Consider the following 27111-nt stretch of genomic DNA (forward strand, 5'->3'; position numbering starts at 1 on the left):
TATATGCAAGTTAGGAAAACTGGAAGCTGCTAGGAGTTGCATGTTTAATCTGTAGAGTGCTGAGGTGCTTGACTGTGGAGTGAGGTGCTTACTGAAGTATGGATTTTGGTATTATTAGATTAATTGGTTAGGTTAATAGCCAAGATGTTGCCTAAGAAACATTATAGTTCCATTTGGAGAAGCAAATTCCTGGGATACTTGTTCTTGTAATAACATACATTGTAACGTGAATGTGGAAAAGAATCTGGGACAGGATCTTGGTCCTTGTTGTAAAATGTGGCCTGGGACGGGGCAGAGGCAGTTCCTTCAGCTAAATCCTTATGGGCGTCTGCAGTAGAGATTTCAATGTGAAAAGACTGTTTTCTTACTACACGCATATGAAATGGGATCCACCATTTCTTGGCAGTGGTGAGGGGCGGGGGGAGGAGATGAAGTTGTTCGGGTATGTTTTGTAAAATCATCTGCTAGAGGGCACTGTGTTGCCAGAAAGGGATATATTAAGGCATAAGGTTCTTGGCTTCATGGTGAAAAGCTGTTCTTTATATATTTTGTTGGAATGAAAATGCCTGTCTGTGAGAGCTCAGACTAGAGTGGGTAAACTTAGAGAATAAGCCTGGATGCATCAAAGCCTGATTTTAAGTGAATTCTGTATTAAGATTTTTGGTGTTGTGTTGTTTTGTTTTGGCTATATAAAAAGCAGAATTGGAGACTGCTGGATTGCTTAAGTGAATCCAAAGTTTGCTGGTAAACTTCACTAATGTAGGACTAATGCTGTATATATGCTCAGGTTAAATTCAGCAAGGTATTTCAGCTAAAAATAAGGGAAGTGTTATTCTGAAAAAGCTATGATACTGCATCAGGACTTCTTATAACATTTAAACTTTTAAATTAAATTTTAAAGTGAAACTAAAACCAAAATAAAACCTTAATTTCTTGCAGCAGGAAATAGTTATAGGTTGAAACCTGATTTCTCTTCACTGAGGCACAAGGCAAAACCTGTTATTCACAGTTCTGTTGAGAGTAGCAGAAATTACCTTAGCAGTTCAGAGAAATGGAAAAAAAAAAAAAAACCCTTCTGCCTATCAGACAGGGCTTTCACTGAGTCTGAAATTTAAGACTAACAAAGTGATGCTACCTTCTGCCTATAAAACTGGGAAGTCAGAGGCCAGTCTGAGTGCCTACTGGATGGTTACAGGAAAGGTGAGCAGATTTTTAAGCCTGGGTGAGGGGGAAGTATATGATACCATAGAAGTGGAGGTTGCTGTCACTGAGACTTTTTGGTAATGGATGATGTGGTACCATTCAGATCTGCCCTCCACTGACAGAAGTGTTTAGTATGTAAAAGTGCTGGTTTTATATTTCTTTATGAAGCAGAACATGATGGCCTGACTGCTAGGTTGTGGGGAAGGTCAAAGTAGATTTTATCACAGACATGAATGTGATTTCCCTCACTGGATTACACTGAGGAGGCTCTCCAAAGATCTGACCTCAGTCTGTTACCTGCCTATCCTTCTATTGCAGTTTGCTTCATGAAAGAGAAGAAATAGGATCAAGTTTAATTTTGCTATTGTGATTGTTTTTTAATTTTTTTTTTTTCATTCCCAAACCACCACCTGCACTTTATTTTTCTTTCTTTGGCATATGTTGTCAGTTCCATCACTGTGTGGTGAGGCACCAGAGTCAGGTGGTAACATCAAGGCCATATGTTTTAATTGTCTGAACCCAAAAGAGGCAAAACTAGACAGTACTTTGAGAGGCAGAGGGTTGCCCTTTGTTGTGACAGGCTGAATTAGCTGTAGCGTATCAGGGATCCCTGAATAAGAAGCTTGCCTGTTTTTTAGCTGCAGCAGTTTACAGTGTTAATGTAAGACATCAGTGATGTAGATTTACTGGTACTAGCCTGTAATCTGTAGCCCTGTTTCAAGTGGGCAATTATAAATTGTGCTTTAAGTTAGCTGAATGTAGAAAATGGGAAAGAACGGGATCATGTTAGCACTAACGAAGGAAAATGGCATGAGATACTAAACAACTATTATTACAAGATACTTCATAAATCCAAAGGAAGTAGAGGTGGAAAAGACCTGTGAGGTCATCTAACCTATCCATTCTGGAGGACTGGCTTGCTGCCTGCAATATATAATCATTATCTGCTACTCCAGACTAGCTTTAAATGCCCCAAGCTTCAGTACTCTTACTGCAGGCATGTGGGAGAAGAAGAGGAAGGAAAGGGCGATAAATTTATTCTGAAGCCTTTCCTGAGATTTACATGGGTTTTTTTCTCTCTATTTTATCTTTTATTTCTGTTGTGTTTTTCTGCTTCAATGTCAGAAAGCCCTGAAGAATAAGGTGACTTTAATCATTCTGGATAGCTATGTTATCTATATGTGACACATCCCTTTTTGAATTTTTCTTTGAATTTTTTTTTCCCTGCGGCAGCTGGTTTCACTGGCTAATCACCCCAGTAGTGGTAGTGTGTGGAGTGAAAATATTTTCTTATACTCTTTCCTTCCTTCTTTTCTGTCCCCCCTCACCACACTTACACATCCTCATTGGGTAAATATCCCTTTAGGGGAGAGCAATATCATTATTTCCTTGTAGAGCTGGAAGGCAGTAATGACTTGCCACAAAGAAAGGCAGTATGAGCAGTGGAGCCTTAGTGGAGGTATCGTGTCGCTTAGAAGGTTGCTGGAGGGAGCAGTACCAAAAAGTTGATGTTTGTCTTGTGTTTGACTGCCATGAACTTGAATGTACACCCTGAAAAACATGTATGTACTCGAAGAGGGAGCATGCATGTAATGGTCTGTCCATGTCTGAGAAGAAAGTATGTAACAGTTATTTAGCCTCTCTCTGTGTTCTTATCCTTATTTCTTTGTTTCATTTACTCTGTAATTGCTTTTTCAGCCCGGTCAAAGAGTTTGGTGATGGGTGAACAGATTGGACCTCCCTCCAGACCTTCTTCTCCAAACCCTCAAGAGCGTGTGCTCAAGTGTGGCTGGCTGAAGAAACAAAGGAGCATTATGAAGAACTGGCAGCAGCGGTGGTTTGTGCTGCGTGGGGACCAGCTCTTCTATTATAAGGATGAAGAGGAAACTAGACCTCAGGTATGACTAGAGAACTGTAGGGCATATTGGTTGCGACTTCTGTGTGGGTCACAGTCACTGCTTTGATTGACAGCTCATTTCAGTTGCTCTCTGTCCTAGCCAAAACCATACACACTTAAGGAGGCTCAAAGGCAAGAGACATTGCAGGGAGACTTAGCTACTACCCAGACAAGTAGTAGAGCTTGGGAGAAGTTTAGAAGGTGTTTATTTACCCACTAGGGCATGCTGACCTCCAAATCTTAGTATGGTCATCTATGAGACTGGAGTTTGACAGGAAGAACTATGGAGTTCCAGATTGCTGAGGCAGGAGTGAAAAACCTTGCTTAGTCAGCTGGGACTCATTATCTCCCAAATAATCCATTGTTAAGCGGAGGTGAGCCAGCTGCTTAGGGCTAGCTTGTGTGGGTAGAGTATGTAGGTTTTGTTACATGTGAGCATGCAGGACTTGAATGGGCTGCAATATGTGGTTTAGTGTGTTTTATATACACCTGGGAGTTACTGCTTTTCTATGTAAATTTTGAGGAGAAAGAATTTATGCAAGGCCATGTGCTGTCTATGTCTGGAAGAAGGAGTACGTGTCTGATAGCAAAAACTAATTTAACAGACTGGGGCACAATGTGACCTTCTACAAAATTAAACGGTCTGAAGTTTGCCTTTATCAAAACTTTTAGACTTTATGGAGCATGAATGAAAGAGAAGAACACTTTTCCTGGTGGAAACCACTGGTTAAGTCCTGCTGTGCAATAGGTATTGGACAGTGTCATAGATCCATCCTGAAGTAGACTGTGGAAAGAAAACGGACAGAGTAAAGGGAGAGGATCTGAATGTTTAGGAGCTAGCAGAGAAGATAATTTAATACCAACCACTAAATGTTAATTGAATAAATTGAACCAGAGTAGGGCTACTTAAAATGGTAAGTTTAGATCAGCTGTTATCAGTTTGTCCATGGGAGAATTGTGTGCAAGAAAGCTTTGCAAAGCACGTTTATTCTTGCAGAAGACTTAGGAGATTGTAAATAACTATGTGCCAAGTAGCTGTAGGGCAGTTTGCTGGTGATAAAGGATAATAGGCAGTCACCATGCAACATTCCCATGGGCACACAAAGTCTTTAACTTGCAACTTTTTGGTAGTGAAGATTTTAAACAGTTTTTAATAAAGTGAACATTGCACAAGTATGTCTCTCAAGCCAAATATTAATTAATGGAATTTTTTACTACTTGCTGCTTCACCTGCTTTTTGTGAGTGTGTTGCTGGTCTAGCACCAATTTCTTACAACTAAATATGGTTCTCTAAAAGAAGCTCTCAGAGGACAGTGTTCCTGCACCTAGGGTGAATGCAGAGCGGAGGACATTTGCAATTGTCAGTCTGGACCCGGCACTAAATTCAAGATGATTTTCTGTTTCTGACCATTCTATATCTACAGCATTTAGTGGAGGTATGTGCTGTGCTACAGGATGGGACAAAGCTTACAGCTAAGATGAAGAATTTCTTATTCAAGTTCTTCAATACGCCTGTAAAATATTCTTGCAGTGTTTGAGCGAAGGGCTTTCCTAGTTGCTGTAGTATATTATGCAGCATATTTCAAGTGGTCATTGTTTTGACTGTCAGGCCTCTAACCAGAGTCATTGAACAGAGGGAATATAACTGAATAAGCCAGACAGTGTCCCTGTACTGCTGTCTCCTGATGAGTCAGTACAAGCATTACAGAGTGACAGACAGCCTGTGTAATATCATTACCATCCACACGCTCATTATAGCCTACTATTAAACTGCTTGATACAGCTGCATGCTTAACTCTTACACATAAATTTCATTGTAGAGTGAGAGTGGAAGTGAATTTTCCCCTGTGAGCCTGACACATGCATGGTAGATGCATGAGGATGTTGGCTGCATCTTACGCCTTGCACTTACCTAATCAGGAATTTGATCCATCATTATGGATAGCCTGCTGTGTGAAGGCTAAGAGGCTTGAACTCGATGGTGTAACCTGTTGTTGCTCAGGACTCTGCAAGCAACAGTTGGATTTTGCACTTTTAAGACAAGCACCTTATCTTTCTATACAGGGCATGGGGAGAGCTGGGCACTTCTGAACTGTATCAGTGAACAAGATGAGGAAGGAGCTGCCTCAGTCATGCTGGAAAGGGTTTCTTTAACCCTGTCCCTTTTGGGGGACAGGGTTGCTGTGCATTTATCACTGGGGAAGCCAATTTGTATAGGGTGATACAGGACCACGTCCTGACTAATCTTGTAACAGTTGCAAACTAGGATTCACATCTGACTTCAGCTAGGACTGTATGCATCCCACGGGTGAAACGTATTTTTGGAACCTGTAGATAGCTATTGCTTGGGATTCTCTGGAATGAAGGGACAATGATACAGGAATGCCCACATGGCTTAGGAAGACAGCTGTGACCCTGGGAGATCTTTGTTACAGGCCATGTAGATATTTTCATCAGTTGATATTAATCCCTAACTTCCTTCAGCTCTAAAGATACTCATGCTTCTTTTAAATCTTTGTTTTAAATATTAAGTATGGCCTGAAAGCTTGTATGCAAAAACTAAATCAATAGCTTCACTAAAATTCCCATTGATCTTCTGTCTACTTGATTATTTATGTGTATTCTGGAAGAGGGTCATATTCTTATTGTTTATCTGACAGAGTCGAGTGAGATTTATGCCATAATGTTTCAAAAGAGAAACCCTAAACAATGTCTTTTTGTTTATGGATGTTGTGTTGCCCATTTTTATGAAAAGCTGTGCTTCCAGGTCCATAGAGGGAATTGTAGATATTCCTTCCTTGAAAATAATGCTGAAAAGATGGAGCTGTAATCTAATGACAGGAGAATGGCATAGATTTACTGGAGTGAAAAGGAGTTATTCTGCGGTCTTAATGGGTCGAGTACTGTTGAAGGTGTGTGTGTGTTTGTGTGCCATATGACATAGTTGCAGTTGCACAGTCCACTTTATCAGACTGAGTTCTGTGCCAAAGGTTAGAGGGTGAACTTGCAGCCATTGCTTTTCCTGAGTATCTTCTCAGGTGCCCCCATGAGGAAAGGGGGAAGGGAGGACTGACCTGCAAAGAGCTTTTGATGCTTCTACTAAGTCTGTCAATATATTTGTGGGTTTTTAAAGTAGCTTTGGGTTTGTTCCTATTCCCAGAATAGGAGGTAGCATGCGCTTCTCCCCAGTTTCCAGGGGAACAGAAGTTACTCTGCAGCTAATTCATTAACTTTTCTTTCAGTATTGACTTGGTATGATAAAAGGCTTTAGTGCATCTGCAGTGGGCTTGAATTTTGCACTCTAGAAAACAGCAGAATTTTCTAGAATGTGTTCTAGCCACTGGACTTTAAAGATGATGTTGTAGGTGATAGTTTTCTGTTCCATTTTGGAATAATTTGTGATGCATCTGCAACTTTGTCGTATTCCCTTTCCAGTGTTTTCCTGTTATCTTCGGAATGCCTTCAGCAAGTCTTCTAATTTCAGTGAACTTCAAAGTCAAAATGTAGGACAATAGGATTGGGAGGGAAGAATACTGAAAGTTTATACTGTTCTGTTGACTTGTTTTTCCTCCATTTTAAAACTCACAACCATTCTAGATAAACCACTCAGTATGGACTTTGCAAGTACCCTCCTACATTGTGTCCTTCCACAGTTTTACCTTTTCAGTAGGTAGGGGACAGGAACTGAGCCCTGACACTCTGTTCTGTGGCACTACCTGGAGAGCCTACTAGAGGATTAGAACAGACTCTATTCTAGTCAGTGAACAGAGATAACAACAATGTGATCTCCACACAATAGACTTTATAATGGGACACTCAAAAGGAGAAGTGAGAGTAGCAAGGCAGCTGCATGTGTAATATGAAGGGGGGTCATAACACACAAACTCAGTGAACATTTTTATTCATTACACTGCGTACCTGGAGAATACTCACTGAGGTTGATAATGGGAATTAATTAGCTGTTAGTTAATACCTAGTAATAGTGGGACATTTTGACATTTTTCCCTCTTCTCCAAGGGGTCTGCACGAGCCTGCACATCTCTGTCCTCTCAGACTATCCACAAGTTTTCTGAGCATGTCTTGTCAGTAAAATCCACCTAGTGGCTGGCTGTTTTCTTTTTCCAATCTAGGGTGCGCTTTGCAAGGTGAAGGAGCAAAGCTGTACTAACATATGAAACAGACTGGAATTTCATCCTTCTTCAAGTTATTGTGGAGATTATTGGCTGCTAATGAAGAGGATTTTGTTTTGGTTTGAGTTTTTTTGCCAGCAGAAACAGACAACACCTGGAAAATCTTTGAAATATGAAGTGTTCCATCTACTCCATCAGCAATATGCAGGCTGGACTGTTGCTGTTACTCACACCTGTAGGTGCTCCTGTAACCCTCTGGTCCAGTGTGATTTGTAGGTATACCTTGACTGAAAAAAATTGTTACAGCCTTAGTTTAGAGGTTTCTTGACATGTATTCAGCTTTAGAAATCTGCTGTTCATTTCCCAGTACTGACTTTAGAATTTTTTAAGGGCTGCTATTCACAAAATGTTCCCCCAAATACAATCTAGTTCCAGTAGTGTTAGTGAGAAACTTCCCATTCTTTTCCAAAAAAATGCACTGTGACAAAAATGGACCATTGCATAAATTCAGGTGGAATCTTACTCGAGAAGGAAGTAAGGTTTTTGTTTTTATTTGGAGAGGTGGAAATCTGAGAGTGTCAAGAACACAGGAGAGATGAATATGAAGGTGTGAGTTGTTTTTTTTCCTCTCAGAATCTGCATTCACTTCTTCCTTTATTTCAAAAACAGTATAAAGTATGCAGAATGTTGATATTGCTCTGAGCCTAAGAAGAATGTAAACCAGCAAAAAGAGCAGGGGTGCTAGTGCATTAATGGTAGCCCAGGCTAGATATCCTGCTAATCTCTCCTGCCCTTAAAATCTACAGAACAGTCTGAAGCTTACACAGCTCCAGAAAGTGGCTGTTTTATTTATAGTGTTCTCAGATATTGATGAAGCTCAGGCACGCCAGATCCTTAAACTTTTTTTCCAGTGGTCTAACAACAGACCCTTTTCCTGTCACTTGGAGTGGAGAACTGATTGCATAGCAGTAATTTTGCAAGTATCAGGTTGTTAACTGATTGTAGTAAGAAGTGCATGGGCTTAAATGATAACAAGTCAAGTAACTTTTCTTGAAAATGAGTGATCTCAGTGCATCCATGGTTAACTACTACATGTTGTTAATACTGTATTTTTCTTTCTTTTTTTTTTCCCTCCATATGCTCAGTGGCTTTAATTAACGTGATCATTCCAGAAAAAAGGCTAGTGTTGAGGTTCCTATGGAATGAGAGAGGGGAAAAGAAAATTGTGTTCTTAGCATTCACTACTTCTCCAGTTGGTTTCCATCTTTAAAATGTTCAGTGGTTGTTCCTCTCAACCGCTGACACCAGTGTAGCTGTTCTGACATTTCTCCAGCCTGAAATATGCAGAGTACATATCCCGCGATGGCTTTGGATGTGATAGTCTTCATTCTTCTGCCATTGAAATATAACTTAGATGCAAATTCTCTTTTTTTTTTTTTAAAAAAAAAAGCACCTTTTTATTTATGCAACTCTTTTTCCAAGATCTTGAACTAATTCTATAGGCTCAGGTTCCTTTTGTGGAAGCAGCTGCAGTTACAGGGACATTGTCAGTATCTTATAGCAGAAGAATTGTGATGCAGACAACTTAGTTGTTAGATTGGCATAATGCAGCAAACTTGTAGTTGGGTATGTCCTGTGGCACGGTAGATCTACTTTGTGATCCAAAGTGCCAGTTTGAGAATGAGTCTCTGGAAAGGATCATTTGCTGTGGCTGGAGTGACAGGTTGGCTTTTTGGCCCTTGAGGTTTCAAAGAAGTCTTGATTATAGCTGATGCAGGAATGTCTGCTTGCCAGCAAGTCACCTTTTTCGTCTATTATTGACACAGCTATTATTGAGTGTCTAGATGATGAACAACAGAGGTAAGGGAGCTCTTCTACAAGTTCATTTTTGTGTAGCTCTGGGAAAGTTCTTCACAAACACCTACAAAAGCTTCCTCTGACATTTTGCTCTCTATTCCTGGCCTGAGATGTGAGGATCTGAGACAACAATTGACTTACCAGTTGAACTGTGGGGTCTATCCTTAGCCTGCTTCAAATATGAGGCAATTTGACTTCTATCTCTTTCACTGAGACAAAGGCTAAGTTACCTTGGGCTATTTGATCCTTAGAATTCGGGGTCAGAGATAATTCATTGGTATAAAGCTGTTGCAGAAATTTCTTTCCATGTTCAGCTAAAATCAAGATGTTCATGTAGGTAGTTTATTGTCCTTGGCCTGGAATTCAGAAATGCATACCTGAGGGCAGATTTGAGCCCCACTATTCCCCCTCCTCCCATCTTGTAAACATCTGTAACAGTGACTGAAGTGCTGTGTTAAAGGAAATGGTATGACAATTAGGATGATCAGTGTTCTGGCACCAATTGTGTTTGTTGAACCACTCAGTCAAGAAAAGGAAGCTTTCCACTTACATTTCCTGTGTCACAGCTTTTCTTTACCAGAGCCTGGTACAGGGCAGGACTTCTCAATTGGTCTTTTTAGGGAGGACTACAGTAATACCTTTCAGGTATGAACACTTGTCCTCTTAAGATTCTCCCTCAAAGCACCAAGGCCCCAAAAGGGAGCAAGGTGATGCTATCATCAAAAATTGGATTTGAACCTCTGGCTTATTGGAAGGTCTATAACCTACTGCCAGCCCCTTGAGCTGTTTAGCCATCTCAGGCTCCCAAGGCCTGAGGGATGGAGGGGGGAATAATGTAGTCATGAATTGAAGTTTATTTCTGAGGCATGCTTTGGCATATATCAAGTTAGACCTTGGGGTATTTAAACTTATTTAATCCGTCATTAATTTACTTTCCAAGCAAGATTGCTAATGCAGTCTGAGTGGCTGCTAGACAAGGACGCATCAATCTGTTTAAATTTAGTAATGGCTTTCTACCAGTGACAGCAACTGTCAGAATTGATACACCCTCCCTGCTAAGATGAATTGGGTTTTTTTTCTACCTTGTCAGCTCTGTGCCAGACAGATTGGACAGCTGTGAGCTAGGTACTCCATTACCCTCTGGAGAAGCGTTTCGTCCCCTGAAAGGACTGGTTATATAAGACAGAAGAGCTCAGCATGATTTGCTCACGTGTGGAGAGAAATGCGCAAGAAGCTGAAGATCTTTGCTATATATACACCTATGACCTAAAAATACTTCCCAGGGATGGGTCTAGGTTGCAGGGTTTTCTTGCTTTTATAGGTAGAGTGAGCATCCCTCAATTTATCTTTCTGAAAAATCATTCTTCTAGTTCTCTTATTTCCCTACTCTTCTTCCAGTTGTTATGCGAGCAGCTCAACTTGTTGCAACTTCATTGCACAGCTGAAAGAGGTGCACACTAGTAAGGACGAAGTAGCTCTACTGGTGTACAGTCCCCATTGCCACTGTGGCTGCAGCAGGTCCTGCATTCCTTCCACTGTCCAGTGCCTGTGGTTGTGTTTCTGGGTTTTTTGTTTGTTTGTTTTTAAATGAGCTCTGCTACACAGTGATCTTCCTCTTCTCCATTTCATCAAAGCTGGTTAAAATGAGAATAAGAAACAAGTCACTTCAATGAGAGCTTTCTACAGAATATATGAAATTGAATATGTTCTGAAAAGGATCAGAAAGGAAACGTATTCTGACTGGGAAATGCTTTAGCGTGTTAGTTCAAGCAATTTACGTCTCTCTAATAAATTCTAGAGTAAACATCACCCTCGTGTACCAAAGGTGTGTCTCACTGAAGGGGGGCAGGTGACATTGTACCATATGGTGCATCAAGCATGGAGAAGGTCCATTTGCTTAGTTTTGTTTCAGGAGAAGGGTGACCTGAGTCATGCAAATTACAACTTCTGGAAGGCACTGCATTGTGAGGTTTTGGGTTAACCTTTTGACTTCATCACTGACTTCAGTTTCCTGCAGAAAGATGGGCTTTCTGAAACTCTTTAGTATGACAGCACTTTTCTGTGAACTGCTCCTGTTCTTCTTCACTGTAAATACATTCTGAATCTCCTGGTCTGTATGTACTGCTGTACATCTTCACCATTCCATGCTATAAAATAGCAAAAAGTTAGCTTATATATCATTGGGTTTTGCCTAAAATGTGTGACCTGAATTTATGTATTTGCCAAGTTTACTAATTCAGGCTTAGGGAAAGAACCCTCCACAAAAAAGTGCCTTTTTCTGGAGTAACACAGGGCTTGATTCAGGGTCCTGAGTTCTGCTTGATTATAAATGTGAGGTTTAGGTAACTGTTTCAAATGGGGATTTATGCTTGCCTTGTACTAATGGATAAGGAAGGCCTAACTTTTATTTCGTGCTGGATTGTAGGCACTGCCCATTTTGAGACTGGCTGGATTTGCTTGGAGGGCTTCTTAAGAGAGGACTGTACCTTAAAGGAAGAGATAGAGTGAGTTGCTGTCTCTTTAACAATTTTTCTTTCTGCAAAATGTAAATTAGCCCCCAAAGAAAAGCAGCTGTTAGCATTTAAGAGGATTACATCTTCTGACAGAAAATAGCTATTGCCAGCTTTCCAGTGATACCTGAAGCTCTGAAAGTCTAATCAGCTGGAATCAACTGAACCATATTAGTTTTTATTGCTATATGTACAATTCTAGTTTCTGTTAATAAGATAATGACCTGAAAATGTAAATTTACAGCTGAGAATGAAAAACCACTGAATTTAAGTTAAACCAACAAAATTACCTTAAGAGCTGCTTTTTTTTTTTCTTTTTTGGTTTTTTTTAGCCAACTTTGTGATTTTTTTTCAGGGTCCTTTGTTGTGGCTTCTTGACATTCTTGTCTTAAGCTATTCTGAAATCCTTTCTGGTTTCAATTGTGCAACTTAGATATTTTATTTTAGTTCTGCTTGTGCTGCCATTTCACCATTTCCCTAGGGATGTTCCATATACTCCTAGAAGTGGAAAGGGTTTGAATTTGTGTGCAGTATTAAAACTTTAGGGTCTGTTTTTCATAAAGAAGGTTTTTTTAAAGACAAAACAAAGAATTGTGACACTTCCATCTATCCACATGCCTTCCCTTGTGCTTCAGCCTCAGGTTGACATAGGAGCTACTTCTTTTTCTCACCTCTTTTCCAGGAACTTTCTTCTGTGGTAAAGCAAGCAGATGCTTACATTTAACAGTTTTGATCATTTTTCCTCTTGAATATGGTGTCCCTAGGAGAATGCTATGAAACTATTTTAAAACTTGTGCATTCAGTATGAGAAGAGATGCAGAGGGAGCATGGACCTCTTAGTACATCCAGTTAAACCATTTTTGTTTCAGAGAACTACCTGATAGAAACTAGACTGAGAAAAGCAATCTTCCTGCTCAAGCCAAAATATGAGGCTGCTTGGGTAAAAGCAAGGTTCAGGGTCCTGTCTTTGAAAATAATGCTGTGTTCACTTGATCACTGCTTGGTCCTTGTTCCTGGCTGACGTAATGTTCCATGAGACTACCTCTACTTCTCATGAATCTCATGAGTTGCACTGTGCACAGAGCTTTAATTTGCTTGGGAGATATGCTTGGGAAATTTGTTCTTTGCTTTCTGGGAGAAGACAGTTTAGCTAAGGTAGTAATTGATGGTATTACTTTAATTTTCCAGGATGCTGATATCAAAAGTATTTTGTCCTTTTAGACAAGGGGTTAGAGTTATGTGGAAGGGGAGACTTGATCCATTTAGAAATTCCTGTTCCACAGGTGATCTGATCTTACTTGGAAGCTGGGACTTCATGGTGGAGGTTACACTGCAGAGAGGTACTTCTCTGCCTGTATGCCCCATCCTCATCTAGTTCAGCCCTTTACCCACTCCCCAGCTGATCACATAGGCACAGCAGCTCTGCTCTGGTATTCTGGTGGGCAATGCTCCTTGTTTCCTTCAGTAGCGGAAAGGGAGGAAGGAGAGTGTCATTCAGGTCCAACCCTTCTCCTTCCTCGCTCCTGGAGAAGAGCACCTGTGCAAGTTGCAACATCCACATTTTGCAGGGACTGCAGCAGGAAAGGAGACAAATGTCTGCCTAGTGGGGCTGCATGATGCTGTTTTGGGCTGCACAGCCTATTGCAGAATGGGGCACAGGGGAAGGTACTGCTGGATAGCATGTGTAGCTTTCTGTTTAATATCTCTTTTGATTGCCTTTTTCCTTTTTTCAGATAAAAGTTGACTTCTATCTTCCATCTTTTTCCTTCTTATTGTATCTCCTGGCAAATAATAAATTTCTGGGCTGAGTAGCCTAGAACCAGGAGTATTTAATAGTCTTTCACTGGTTTCAGCATGCTCTGCTCCCAGATTGCTCTAGCTACCAGCATCAGGCAGCTGTTGGTTTTTTTATGTGGACAGAATGCACACAGAAATATATGATGTCCACTTTAACACTTTACTCTTCCCCTCTAGGATGCTTTGTGGAGCCAGCAGGTGCTGGCTTTGGCCCCTTGCAGAGTTTGGCTGAACTTCTCTGGCTCTTCTGAGCTGTCCCTGCTGTCATCATTCAGGTTTTTCTTTCCCCTTTCAAATCTTGATTTCTCAAATGTGTTATGAAGAACTTTACAATATGCTACAAAACATCCAACCCCATCTTTTGCTGTTACATGAAGCACGGAATTTTTTTTTTTTTAAATGCAAGGAAACAAAATTGAGATAGAAATGTAAATGCACCATTTCCTCAAAGCAAAACCAAGGATAGCTAAACTGAATGCCTCAATGCAAAATCTGACTTGTTTAAGAATGTTTAGTTTTGTTTTTTTTCATGATCATTTTTGCTTTTACATTCTGTAAATGGAGCAGCAATAGTCCACACAGTTGAACACTGAGCATATATGCAATGTGGTCAGGGTAATTTTGCTTCTGGAACTTTTATTTTTTGATTTTTTTTTTTTTTTTTTAATGTAGCAACACTGGGATGGTGATGCAGATCTGTTGGATATAGAGTAGTATTTGTTGTTCTATAGACTATGAATACTCAAATTCAGGGTGTCTTGCATTTCTACCTTTTGACTATGCACTGACCTGCAATATGTGATTAACTGGAGTAGAGTTTCATGAGTTCTGGATGACAGGGCTCTAGAATGTTGATCTGGCTTGTCAAAAGGAACTAAATGCAGGTCTATAGCCTGATGCCACTGAGGGATGGCAAAACATGGAAGCAGGTTGCTGAATCTATAGTAACATGGCAGATTGAGTTCTGTTTTGAAAAGAACAGATTTGAGTACTTGTGAGACACTTTCAGTCTGCAGCGAACAGATACTTTCAAAGCAGCAAGTCATTTTAATAGGGTGTGTTGTCAGAACTGAAATGCAAACTTCTAAACCTCTATGACTTGGAGCTTATTTCCTAGCTGAAGTATTTTCCATCTTAAGCATTACTGTTGTGGTAATTTATTTGTAATAGTTTTTGAATGTTCTATGTTCAAAGAAAAGAGTAAAACTTAATTCATTTACATTTAATACAAGCTGGCTCCTTGGTTTATTACAGTGGTTTCTCCAAACAAAGCATCTGTAGGAAAATGTATTACCAAGGGACAAAGCCAAGGAAGTTTATGCCATAACAGATGTAACGAAAAATAACACAACTGGCTTCTCTATTTTATGGAGAAGATTGCAAAGGTCATGTGATGGGTTGTCTTCTATCAGTTGAAATCCTGGATTGTCTGTCTCATGAGACCCTAATTGTATTACTCAGTAATATGTATCTGGAGGCTGACAAAGAGTGTAACTGGTATTTGTTTTGATTACAAATGTTATGATGCTCCAATATGTCTTGGATTTGGCTGTTGCCAGACTGGTTGGGAGAATGTAACTGTGCATGTTTACTAGAAATATGTGTGGAAACAACTGACTGAAACAACTTCTTTCTTCTCTTTCTGCTCAGCAAAAAAAATGGTTTGGACCCAGCTTGCATTCCAGGGCAGTTCAGTCTTCATGGCTCTAACTCCTGAGAGTCCCAGTTCTTACTGCCTTTTGTCTGTCTTATTGTGTGTATGTCCTGAAGAATGTTAGCTGGAAACCCTTTAAAATGTCAAAGATTAAACTAAAAAAAGTGGAGAAACAATGAGGTCCAAATAGTGTGTTTGTTCTTGTTCTACCTGTGTTACTGGACAAGAGCTTCCTGTAATCTCTTTTTCAGCCTTTCTATAGATAAAGATGATTTTCTTCATTTTGAAGATACTATGCCACCAGCTATGCAGAATTCCCGAACTGGAATACATTGTGTTAATTATGCTTAGGGTCAAGGTGAAAATGAATCTGAATTCTGGCAGCATTTGAACTTGGGAAGTATAGGGGCTCAGACTTCTTGCTAGGGAAACTATAGTCTCTTGGATTGGTCCAATTGCCTTGCAAACCTGAATCAGCTGCTCTCCTCCAGTATCTTCCTGGGAACTTCTGTGCACTGAGAATCTCTGGAAAACAGGCCATTTTCTTCATTTGCAGAAATAAAGATTTAGAAAGAGAACTTCAGCCACCTCATTGCTGCAGGTTGCAACAAGAAATTAAAGGGTGAAGGAAGAGTAGATGTAATGTGAGATTAAACTTTTGCAAAGGTCAATGAGTAATGGAAACCAAGGAGGGTCACCTATGTGTGCTCAGAGTATTGTTATTCCAGAGGAAAGATCATTTGACCAGAAGTGTCCAGTGTGAGAGAAAGGACAGGTGAGGCAGGTTCATGACCAGCTCAATCTTTCTTGCTCAGAAGGGTGGAAAGGAGATGGGCTCAGTGGAAGAGTGGGGCTTAAATTTCCTATATATGTCATGTTTATCTTCTTTTCCTTACTCTTTGTGGCCTTTCCCCTTTCACTGGTGTTTGTGTCCCTTACAGGGTTTAATACTACTGCAAGGCAATCAGGTGAACGAGCTGCCACCTAATCCCGATGAACCAGGGAAACATCTCTTTGAAATTGCCCCAGGTAGGCCAGCATTTCCTTGTACTTTCAACATAACATCATCTCATTCCCATCGGTTGTCATCAATTATAATTGAACTGTACTGATCACTTAACTTCTTAGCATTCTGATACACTAGACAGATTATCTAGAGAGACTGGGAAATGGAAGTTGACAGGCTACTTAGTGTTCTTTGTTTGGGATATAACTGCTGCTGTGGTACCTCATGAAAATTGTAGTTGAGATGCATCATGCTCCTTGACTTTTCTGTTTGGAGGGTGCCCCTTGCCTGGAGTGCTGTGGGGTCTCCCAAGCTGATGTGGTTTTCTGGTTGTTATGGGAGAAGCTAACACAGAGCACAGCACAGAACTTACCGCACACCCCTTTTCTGTATCTGGATCTAATTTCTTTCAGTTTGGGGAGGGGAAGAAAAAAGTTTCAAAATGTTTTACTTTTGGATAAAAGGTTTAAGACAATAGATGATCTGCTATGGAAGAGAGGTCGAAATTTTGTTAGGTAGAAAATCTAATGATCTGTCAACATAGTCTTAATGTAAAACTTTTGAAAACCTTTTAGCTGCTGTGTAAATGCTTCCTGTGGACTGGCTTGGTATCTTCAGGGTATATTTAGAGTTAACTTTCCTGTTGCAGCATACAGAACGACTGTATTCACTTTATTGAGTTCTGATTGTAGTTGGGAGAGGACCATCCCTGTGCATAGATTTGAATGCAGTATATTTTAGAAGTAGTTTCAGGTGGCCAGATCTACAGAGAAAGCTGTTGCACCATTAGCAGTGTTAGACCAGAGGAGTGAGAAAGATGAACCGGGTTAGTCCTTCCAGAGCTATCTCAAATTACGTGAAGACTGAGTTTCTGGAAACAAGGAGGGAGACAAACATGACTATGGTAAAAATTATGTGAGTGCACTGACTCAGTCATGCTTTACTTCACGGCCAGTTTCTCCTACAGGTACTACCTGTCCATGCTTCTTAGTATTGTTTGTTTTCCCACAGTGTTGGTGGTGTTGATAGGGTAGATAAAAGTAATTACATTAGGCTGCCTCTCTCTCTTTTTTTTTTTCTTTTTAAATGGAATGGATAACACAGTGAACACTTGTCCCTGTAGTTGAATGTTACTGTTGAGGCAGGTGTGCTTTTACCTGTGTCTTTGGGGTCTTTCTTACCCCCTGATCAGGCTGGTTTAAAATGCCTGTGTTGCACAGACCTCTTGACACAGTATCAGGCAGTGCAAGAACAGGCAGTGCTGCAAGGTTTTCAATTACACCAGCAGGTAGGGTTTTACAATAACTCAGTCACAGCATTCTGTTTGACACACAGGAAGCTACTCGGGGAGAAGAGATTTATTTTTGGTTTCTCTTCCTTATCACTGCACACTATCTATTAATGGCTCTTCTTTCTTATCCTGCACTGTGCCTCGTAGGCAGGGCCCCACAAACAGCAGGGCATTGGTCTCACAGTGTTGCTTGCATGGAAGATCTCCTAGGAAGTGGCATTCACTGTTTGAATGTGACACATCTTCTGCACTGTTTTACAAAGATTGTGCACCATACTGTTGTAAAAGGACTGTGGACCTGGGATGTGAAAGCACTTGGATTGTTGTGATTGTGAATAATCCCATGTGTTCTGGCAGTGACCTGAGATAATTAACTGAGCCACAGACTGGCTTGGTTGAGTTACCTGCAGATTTGAGTTTGTCCTCTGGTTCCAGGTGGGAAAACAGTCATTCTTCACTTCTTGCCCAACCTGTCAGGTTATGTTACTGTAGGCTGCAAAAGACTTGTCATGAACTGCAGGTAGCTGTTGCTTCAGCAGAGTTGGTAAAGCAATGCCATGTGATTACTTGAAAGAGGCTATCTAGAGGGGTGGAAAAAAGTGACACTGTTTGCAGCATAATTGTGAATCCCAGGACATCTATGTTCAGCTTGTGGTTTTGACATTGCCCTTCTCTGTGTTCCCTGGGAAAACAATTCAATCTTAGTGCACTACTGTCCTGCCTGCAAAATTGTGATGGTTTCCCTGCCTTGTAGAGCGAAATCCATTCATGTTTGTAGTAAGCTTAGTTGCTACGTGGATAGCAAGTACTGAAAAACGCCAGTCAATACAGAATGTGACTCGGCACAGACGTCCCTGGAGAATCTGGCCTGAAGAGTTCCCCATTCTGTTCACAGTACGCTTATTCTGTGCTGGTTTTGGCATAAATGCCTTTTCTTTTTCGCACGTGTTCTGAAATGACTCTTTTCTGTGTGGTTGCCAGCCTGCAGAACACCCACATAGTGAACAGCTCTTAAGTGGATGCCAGGCAGGAAGGTGAGCACAAATGATCTTGCAGGACCCAAATAATTATTTTCCATCACTTCCCATTTTTCCCTGTGTTGGATATATGGCCATGATCATATCTCTGCCTAATTGTGCCTCAGTTCTCCCACTGTAAACTAGGACTGTATAGTTTCTATCACGATGATGACATTTTTTTTTTTTAGTTGTCTTAACTAAGTTAGGGATCTTGTGAATACAGGTACATAGCTGTAAATATAGATATGGGATTTTACTGTGCTTGTAAGCAGCAGAGCTTTAACTAACAAAATTAAGAATAAGAGTGCAGCATTCCTAAAATGTTCCACAGTGTCCTGATACCAGCTTATCTGGCAAAAAGGAGAGGCTGAGATCTCCCAGCAATGAAATGTCCAAAGCTTTCTAAAGTTTGTGGTACCAGTTACCTCCAAAAACCTATTTTGTCATCAATAGCCAAGGCTTTCAGCATCCTTGTTGCTGGGATCATCCCACCTTTCCCCTGCTGCAGGCTGTGTAAAGCTTGGCTGTGGGAACTGCTTCCTCAGAGCACAGGGACTAGAGTAACAGCATGTCCTGCGCTGTAACAGAGCATGTATTGATTTTCTGCTGAGTAACAAGAACTAATGATGGGCATTGTGTATTATTCATGTCTCATCAAGTTCATTTCTAAGCTGTATAGTGCAGCTGGGAGAAGGGTTAACTAGGGACATGAGACACTGCAGAACAGTTCTACAGTCAAACTAGTGTTAGATCTGGTGGCAGGACTTCCTGAAATACCTACTTTGGCAGTGATGTTCTCTATCCTCTTTTCTGGGGAAACTATGTACATTTCTGGACCCTTTTTAACCCATTCATGCTTTCATCCCTCACAGCTAGTGAAGTTCAAAGTGGAATGGCAGGGTAAGCTGCAGGCTCAAGTTGATCTCATGTTCCAGTGTACATTAGCAGGTGTGTGGGGGGGGTGTTTTTATAAAAATTGTCAGGGTAGTTTGAGGTCAGGTGCAAAGCTTTAACCATTTGGGGTTATCATCACACAGCAGATGATATTTCTGGATGGAAGTAACCACTGTCTGTTGCTTGGAAGAGGAGTCCAAATCTGGTAACAGGAACAGCAGCTGACTGATTACTAGGGGCAACGAGGCAACCATGCGTTAGCCTGGGGTCACAGTGCATTTCAGAGTGGTGTAATGCAGTGTGTAAGAAGCACAGGGATTGATCTCTGAGAATGTCTTAAGGAATATTGATGGCTTCAATGCTCCTGAGGTCTCACCTTTTAGGAAGCTGATGCTTTTAATGCCCTGTGGCCAATAGTCTGCCTAGTTTTATTCTCTGGTCTTTGCAGCACTATTAAATGAGATGCTCAAGTTTCTCTGCAGAGTCAGAGATAATTCTCTGATACAGTAAGGTCTACAGAGTCAAGGACTGGAGTGGTAAAAAGGTTCAGAAGTTAGGAGGTGAAAAGTGTTGTCTTTTGATAGGTATGGCAAGGGTTATTACTAACTGATAGGAGAATAGCTTTGCTTTGTAGAAAACTTGGTGACATTTAAGAAGATTCTTCTATTCTGCTTCAGAACAGATTCAATTGATCTTTTCAGGGAGAGTGAGTGGAAAGATAGAAACATGAACAAGAAATTTTCTATGGATTACCTGGTACCTCTTTAGCTAACATCCTCTCCTGTGATGCAGGAGACCCAAGTTTCTGTTCCACTGGGTTTAGACCATGAACCTGAATCTGTCACTTGCGTAGCGGGCAAGTACCCTTAGTGACTACTGTGGTGGTGTTTTTCCTGGGAAGGATGGCTTTGCTTCATTTTTTACTATGAAATCATCCTAGAGTAATGCTCTTGTCCAAAGAAAATGTGCCCTTTTGTATTTCAACAAACTGGTATGTTATGGTTGAAAGCAGCCTTGCTGAAAAATTCCTGACCAAAATTCATGGTACACATCTTGGTGCCTCCTTACCACTGATGACAGCTAGTTCCTGTTTCTTGCCACAGTGCTTTCTGCCAAGGTCAACAGTGGTAGCTCTTAGCTGGGTCTTTCTGTGAAAATAAGAGTGGTTTTGTGATAAGTTTAATTTGATTTCACTGGAAACTGCTGCTGAAGGGGTTGATCTTGCTTTCCCCTTTACCTCTTGGCTTCTTCCAATATCTAATCACATTTTTCACTTCAGCTCTTATGACTGGATAAAACAGTTTTCAAACCAGTTGGACTTCAGGTCGATCCAACAAAGCTTGATGAAAACTGCACTTTCAGGTTGGTTTTTGTGTTCCAGTTGAGTAACGCTAGCCAGCCCCCTCTTTAGTGAGGCAGTTCAGTCCTGTTCAGAACTGTTGTTTCAGGCTTTTTCCAGACTCAGCCAGAGCAAAGGTGACTGCCTGTGCTTGATTCACATGTAGAAGGTTGTTTTCAAAACTTTAGAAGTCAGAGCTCTGTGGCATGCTCTTCAATTATAAATACTGAGCTCAATATAGGCAGCTTGCCCTTAGGAAAGGGACCCGCATTCAATAGCGACTCCTTGAAAGTTGGAATAGTGGTTGCATTCTGCCAGAAGTTAGGCTGGGGCACAGTAAAATGCCTCATCCAGGAACTTCTGTGCAGGGTTTATGTAGAAGTTATTTCACTGCCTTGTTTGTGCTATACAACAAGTAGAAAAAGGCAGAATCAGAAGGTGGGAGTACAGACTCTTACAGGGACAGTAGCTGTTGACTACTTGCTCTGTAGGGAGTCCATCAGTGTCATTGGCAGTGTCTTACAGAGCAGCTGGAGTGGCAGCTTGCTTGTCTTGTCCCAGTAGGTTGAATGATTCCTACAAAGCAGTCTGCTCTGGGGTACGCTTCTGTGTCCCAGGTGATCAACACCAGTTAAGTTATCTTTGTGGCCTTTATATATCAGTTCCTGTTGAGATGGTGTATAACTGAAATACCTGGAGGGGAAATTAGAAATTCAGACATTAAAAATCATTCCATGTTCTCTATTGTTCAATGCAAATGGCAATTCTTACTAACAGCAGGAAACCGAGTTTGCCACTGATAATGAAATTTTCTCCTGAATTCTACATCTGATAACTGACTGTGCGTATCTGAATATGTGATGATGTTGATATTTGAGGGTTTTATTTAGGTTTCTGGGATTTGGCACTCGGCATATTGACTAGGGAAATAGCAGCAAAATAGAGTAGTTTTGGGTCCTACTGGAAAGAATGAGATGATGTAGTTTCAGCAGTGTGCTGTGGAAACACTTAGCAAGTGAGAGCTGTAGACATCAGAGTGTCTATGGAATTGCATTGACCTGCAGGAGAAGATTGATGGTCCTGGGTTTGCAGTGGAGGGCACTGTCTGATCTGTGTTTAATGCTTCTGGGTGTCTGGAGTGCAGATGAGGGCATGCAAATATTTGTATGTCACTAAAAGTGACAACTGTCTTGCAACATGAGATAGACTTGCCATTTATTAAGGAGGGAGAGACCTAAAATGTCTTCTCTGAGCTGTCTTTCCAAAGGATTGCCCAGAATGATAAAATTGGATGCTGCCTTTGCAGTCACAGTCTCTGGAAACTGTTTATTATTACCTTATAGCTTGGGTTGATGTCATGACCCAGACTGGACAGACCAGGGAGTCGTGTTTAATTCAAAATTCCCTTGGGCTAAATTAAGGTGAAATGACACTAAACAATCAGTTAAAGATTTTATTCATGACAGAAGCAAACTGAACTGGGGAGGCATGGTAGTAGGTGGCAGGGTTTCTCACAACAGGAATTGGCATAAGACTACTGCTGTAAACTGTGTAACCCAGGGTAACCATATACATCAATTCAGGGAATAAGGAGGTCCCTCCTGTTGAGTCACGAGGTTCAGAGCAGACCCCCTTGCTTTCCAGACTCTTCCTCAGAGAAGGGCCCGGGGACAGCTGGATCTACTCTTAGTCTCAGACTTGGTCAATGGTTTATGTCTTGAAATGGATGAGGTGTAGGGATTGTGGAAAAGGAGAGACGAAGACAGAGAAAAAGGAAGAGAGAGATTTCACCAGTCCTGGGTCCAGCATTGGTCCAGTCAGCTGATGGGTCCAGTCCCGGTGGGCTTGCGTGCCCGCGGCTTCAGTTTGTGTCCTTTTATCATCCTTGCCCCTCCTTTGGGCCAGCACCCGAACTCGTCAGGCTAATGAGCAGTTTGTGAGCCTTTGGGCTTGGGGGTCATTTGTGGTGTAACTTCTCCTTCCCTGCATACATGGCCATTATTTGATCTTTGTATCAGAACAGGGAGCTGCCCACCCTCCAGCACGCCCTCCCCCTCCTGTTGCTGATGTCCGAGCTGATGGGCTTTTCACCTTGGTTCCTTGCTGTGCAGGGTTTGTCTTTAAGCAGAACTTGCCCCACCACAATGTTTGAGACATTAACTCTTTCAGTCTCTCACAGTTGAAGACCTTCAAGGTAATGCAGTCTTAGCACTAAGATAATGACAGGTACATCTGCTTGGCTTCTGGCAGCTGCAGAGTCTCTTTTTACGTGGAAGGTAAGTGCAGCCTGAGTGTCCTTGGAAGTATGTATGCTGTACTTCATGCCTAAAAATTGTTGATACATTTTTCCGTATGTATAGCTTGCTCCGTCTGCTTCTGAGCACTAGATGGTGCTGGTTCTTTCCACCTTGTGCTTGGACACTTGCTGTCAGTTATGGCATATGTCTTGAATCACTTGAGGAGTGCGAGTTCATCCTGTAAGAGGAAATTGGCCACTCCTTTATTGTTCATTGGTGTCTCCTCAAAAGCAAATCAGCAAGCAAGAGCTCCTTAACAATGTTATTGCCTAGCCTTTGAAGTTAACACTGTGGTCTGTAGACAGAATATAGTATTGCATGCATTTCTGCAGATTTGCCCTGCTATGAGCGTCTTTGTCTAAACCCACAAGATATAAGGAATTTAATGCTTTCTGCCACTGTAACAGGTGCCAAAATCAACAGTCTTTGAAAACATTCAAGTTCAAATTGTTTGCCCATTTAATCTTAAAATGAAAACAAGATTTATTTGTTATGGAAGAGCAAAGCATGTTTTATATAGACATGTACAATAATGACTGTGTGGGGAAGCTGCTTGAACCTAGACCTCCACTATTTTGGGTTAACCTACTGACCCAGGGGTTACTGGCTATTTTGTGGCATCTGTCTGACTGTTCTTCCCCTCCCCCTTTCTAAGCCTGATTTAAACTTATTTTTCAAAATATATATCTTCAGACTTTCCCAGTTTTAATGAATTGGCATTTGTGTCTTCCATCTTGGTGTGGGGGTGAAGGAGTTTGATCAAATCTCCCACTGCATTGCTCTCTAGGGATCTGCCAGAAAGACCAAAAGATACTAATTGTCTTCCTCAGGGTAACTGCTTTCCTAATTCCACTGAAATTCTTTTGTCCAACTTAAAACATAGTCTTTGTGGCCTGTCCAGACCTTGACAACTTCATTTAGCATCAACAGAAGTATCGATCAGCTGCCAATATTTCTAGGCTTAAATAAATGGATTTGAGTTGAACAACTATTATTTGAGTAAGTTAATGGAGGCTTTTGTTTCCCTCATGCAGATATTAGACACTAACAACTCAAATCTTCTGCAAGCAAGGCATCTCTGCTACTGATCTCTTGATCCATACCTTCCCTGAATAGTTGACGGTACCATGTCACTGAATGCTTCTGAAAAGAGGACATGAAAAAGGGGACTGAACTTTGCCCTCTGAATTCATGTAACCTTACTGATTTCAACAGTGTTGTGTTCAGTCCAGTGGTGTATCCCTACAACTTGACCAATACATTATTGTCTACTTAAGGTAATGAGTCATTGCTGGTGAAGGTCTTCAGACTGCATCCAGACTTCTGCACAGAAAGGTTACTAGGCTCCACTTTGCCCTGAGGGCTATGAGGCTCTCTGATAGTTAAGAATGTTTTGGCTTACCTTATGTTATCAACTTAAAACATCTTGAAGGGCATCAGGAGGCACCTGCAGCCTGTAAATTGCTTTTCGCTTTATTTTTTTTTTCCCCTAGTGTATGCAATGCCCAAGGCTTATGTTTGCATTTGGCAAGCAAAGATCCTACCTCATGAAAGAAACAAGATCCTGCCTTTGTTTCATTAGAAGTGTTTGATCTACTCGAAGTTATACTGTCTACATCCCTTAGTACTCTGGGGCCCTGGGCAGTTGAATGTAGGCCTGGAAATGGGCTGTGACAGCATACATGTTCTGCTATCCTGGAATTTGCATCTCCAGGAGAAGCTCTGCATCTGATCCCTGATCAGTAGCACCTAGCTGTCTTTAATGTACGTGCTGGCTTTCAACAAGAGTGCTGTTTTTTACAGCTTCAATTGCAACAGCATGAGGTCTGCTGGGAAAGGTGCATAAGGCTTAAGGAGTTTCATGAATAGCTTTTTCTGCTGGTGCAGATCATTAAGACACAATCTCTGACTGTTCTTGAGCAACTCTCCTTAACCCATTGTATTCCTCAAAGTCAAATTGCCTGCATAGCATTTTGTGTAGGCTGCCCTTTGGGTATAGAAAGGTGGCTCTATAAGATGATGGCATGTTGTTGCTGGAATGTACAAGGCATCATTTGATCCCATCAGGTAGGCTTTTTAGTGCAAATTAGGCAAGATTTTGAATTCTTCCTGCTGAGCTGTTCCAGAGTAAGCTCTACTATTGAGTATTCTGCCTTAAGGATAATACATTAAGCCCTAAGGCATGTGTGGTTAGTAGAGGTATTTTTTCAAGCATTTCTGTGCAAGAACAGCTTTGTTCCATAAGGATATGCTTATCAAACTGTCAACATGATCAGTTATATAGTACGTTCCCTATATTTCTTGCTAATTTGTGAAACATCAAGTTCTCAGTGCTGTCTTGCAGTTTGTGTGCTCTGATGCTGCTGTTGCAGGTTAAGCTTTTTTTCAGCCCCAGAAGCAGCTGTGTTACCATTTGCAATAAGGATGGGTGAATTCTCCACAAGATTTATGCAATATTTGGGTTCCCTGAGGCTAAAAAAGTACTCTAGTTTAGTAGGTTAGCATGATGAAGTAAAATAAAATAAGGTACATGATATATGGCAATGTAGTTCATAGCACACAGCAAATTCTAGCTATAATAAAAATAAGTATTAGAGGCCAACATCAGCATGAAAAAGAAAGCATCAAGCTAAAAGGAGGTTTACTGCCTATAGGTGCCTGCTCCACAAATGTTTTACCAGCTCAATAGTCTTACTGAGGTGAGTTGATCTCTAAGTCTTGTGGGATTGGGCCCTTTATTTGAAATTCTTCTGATTTGCCTCGTGCAGTTCGGTGGGTTAATTCTTGTCCCTAGCTGATCTGACACAGTCATGTTAAATTACAGATAGAATACACTTCAGATTAATTTGCAGGGTTGTATTGGTCGTGTGAGCTGGAGATGCAGTCAGTGTTGCTCACTCTTTTCCTTCAGTGTTCCCAGGGACTGCTTTCCTCTTTATTTTCTGTACTTGAGCTTTTTAAAGGGTCAGCATGTCTGCTGAGTGCAGTTTCTTTAGCTCTGATACTAGAAGTAAATTGCTGAATTTTGGATGGATAGATGATGATTCTTTGTTGAGGTTGTTAATTTTTTTTTTTAATACTCTGTGGATCCCAAACCTGTCAGTGGATGCATGTATCTGCTTGCAGAGTTCATGCTTTATAGTAGCAAGAATAAAGAAAACATGTCTTTGTTTCTAAGTGTAAAATTTTGTGGACAGGGAGCGGTAACTGAATTTTTTGCGTACCTGCTGTGCTCCTGCTGTTGTTACAGCAGTTCTTTAATGACATCTACAGCATTTAATGACTCGTGGGCTTACTCTGACTTCCTGCCTGCTTTGAGATGCTGTGGATTTGATTTCTGTGGTGTGTGCAGCAGGTGCAGGCTATGCAGAATATAGACACACACACTCTGAAACTGCATCAGTCACATTGTACTTGCTGAAAAGAGGACAAGAAGCAGGACTGGTCTCTAAACCAATGAAGGGTGGCAGATAAGTGAACGAAACTGAAATATTTGCTCCCCAGACTATTCCAGAAGGGAATTCTGACACATTTTTTAAAGAAACCCTTATCTAAAGGGTAGAGAGGGAACAGTCATCCAAAACCACACTATCTACTGACAGTCCTGCAAGACTGTACCACTGATGCTGTTGAGGTACCTGTTAGTGCTGGTAGCTTAACTGCTCAGTATATGTTGACTTGAAAATGCCAGCTGGAAGTCACTCTGGGGAGCATAGGTAAGAAAAATAAAACATATTTCCTTTTCACACAGCCCACACAAAGGTATGTGGGACAATGGAGGCAAAGCTGATAATGTGCTGCTCCAGCATCCAAAAGGAATTATAATTGGGAAACTGCTATCTGGGGTGTTTATGAAACTGTGTCTTTGAATGATGCACTGATGTCAGTTTGAAGTGGTAGCTGGCCCTCTGTCAAACAGCTGTGAGGGTTCACAGGCAAAACCCACTCTGTGTTTGTCTGAAATGCTTTAGGTATAACTAGCATACTATCACTGAGAACCAGGTTGCACTGGGCTTTCTGAACCTCATAAGGAGGAGGAGGAAATATGGCAAAGATGTATTGCCTCGGGCATAACACTAAAGATTTATACTTTAGGTCATGCTATAAAGTAACAAGAACTTAATGTTACATTGTAAAAGCTTCTTTGGCCTTCATGTGCTACTTTAAGTATTTCCAAAGTACTGATGAGGTATGGGGGGGGAGGGGACGGGGGGGAG

The 27111-nt window shown here is 41.1% G+C and overlaps 1 protein-coding gene across 1 annotated transcript in view; it reads left to right on the forward strand.

The window, feature by feature from the left end:
• Positions 1–2921: 2921 nt before the first annotated feature.
• Positions 2922–27111, forward strand: part of ARHGAP22 (Rho GTPase activating protein 22) — a 136168-nt gene continuing 111978 nt past the window's right edge. The window contains exons 1-2 of the mRNA XM_010563475.1: positions 2922–3101; positions 15990–16077. Of these exons, the coding sequence (XP_010561777.1) occupies positions 2922–3101; positions 15990–16077 (268 nt within the window). The remainder of the gene's footprint in view (positions 3102–15989; positions 16078–27111) is intronic.

This window comes from Haliaeetus leucocephalus, unplaced genomic scaffold (genome assembly GCF_000737465.1).
Source record: "Haliaeetus leucocephalus isolate CR32 unplaced genomic scaffold, Haliaeetus_leucocephalus-4.0 Scaffold168, whole genome shotgun sequence".
Taxonomy (NCBI): Eukaryota; Metazoa; Chordata; class Aves; order Accipitriformes; family Accipitridae; genus Haliaeetus; species Haliaeetus leucocephalus.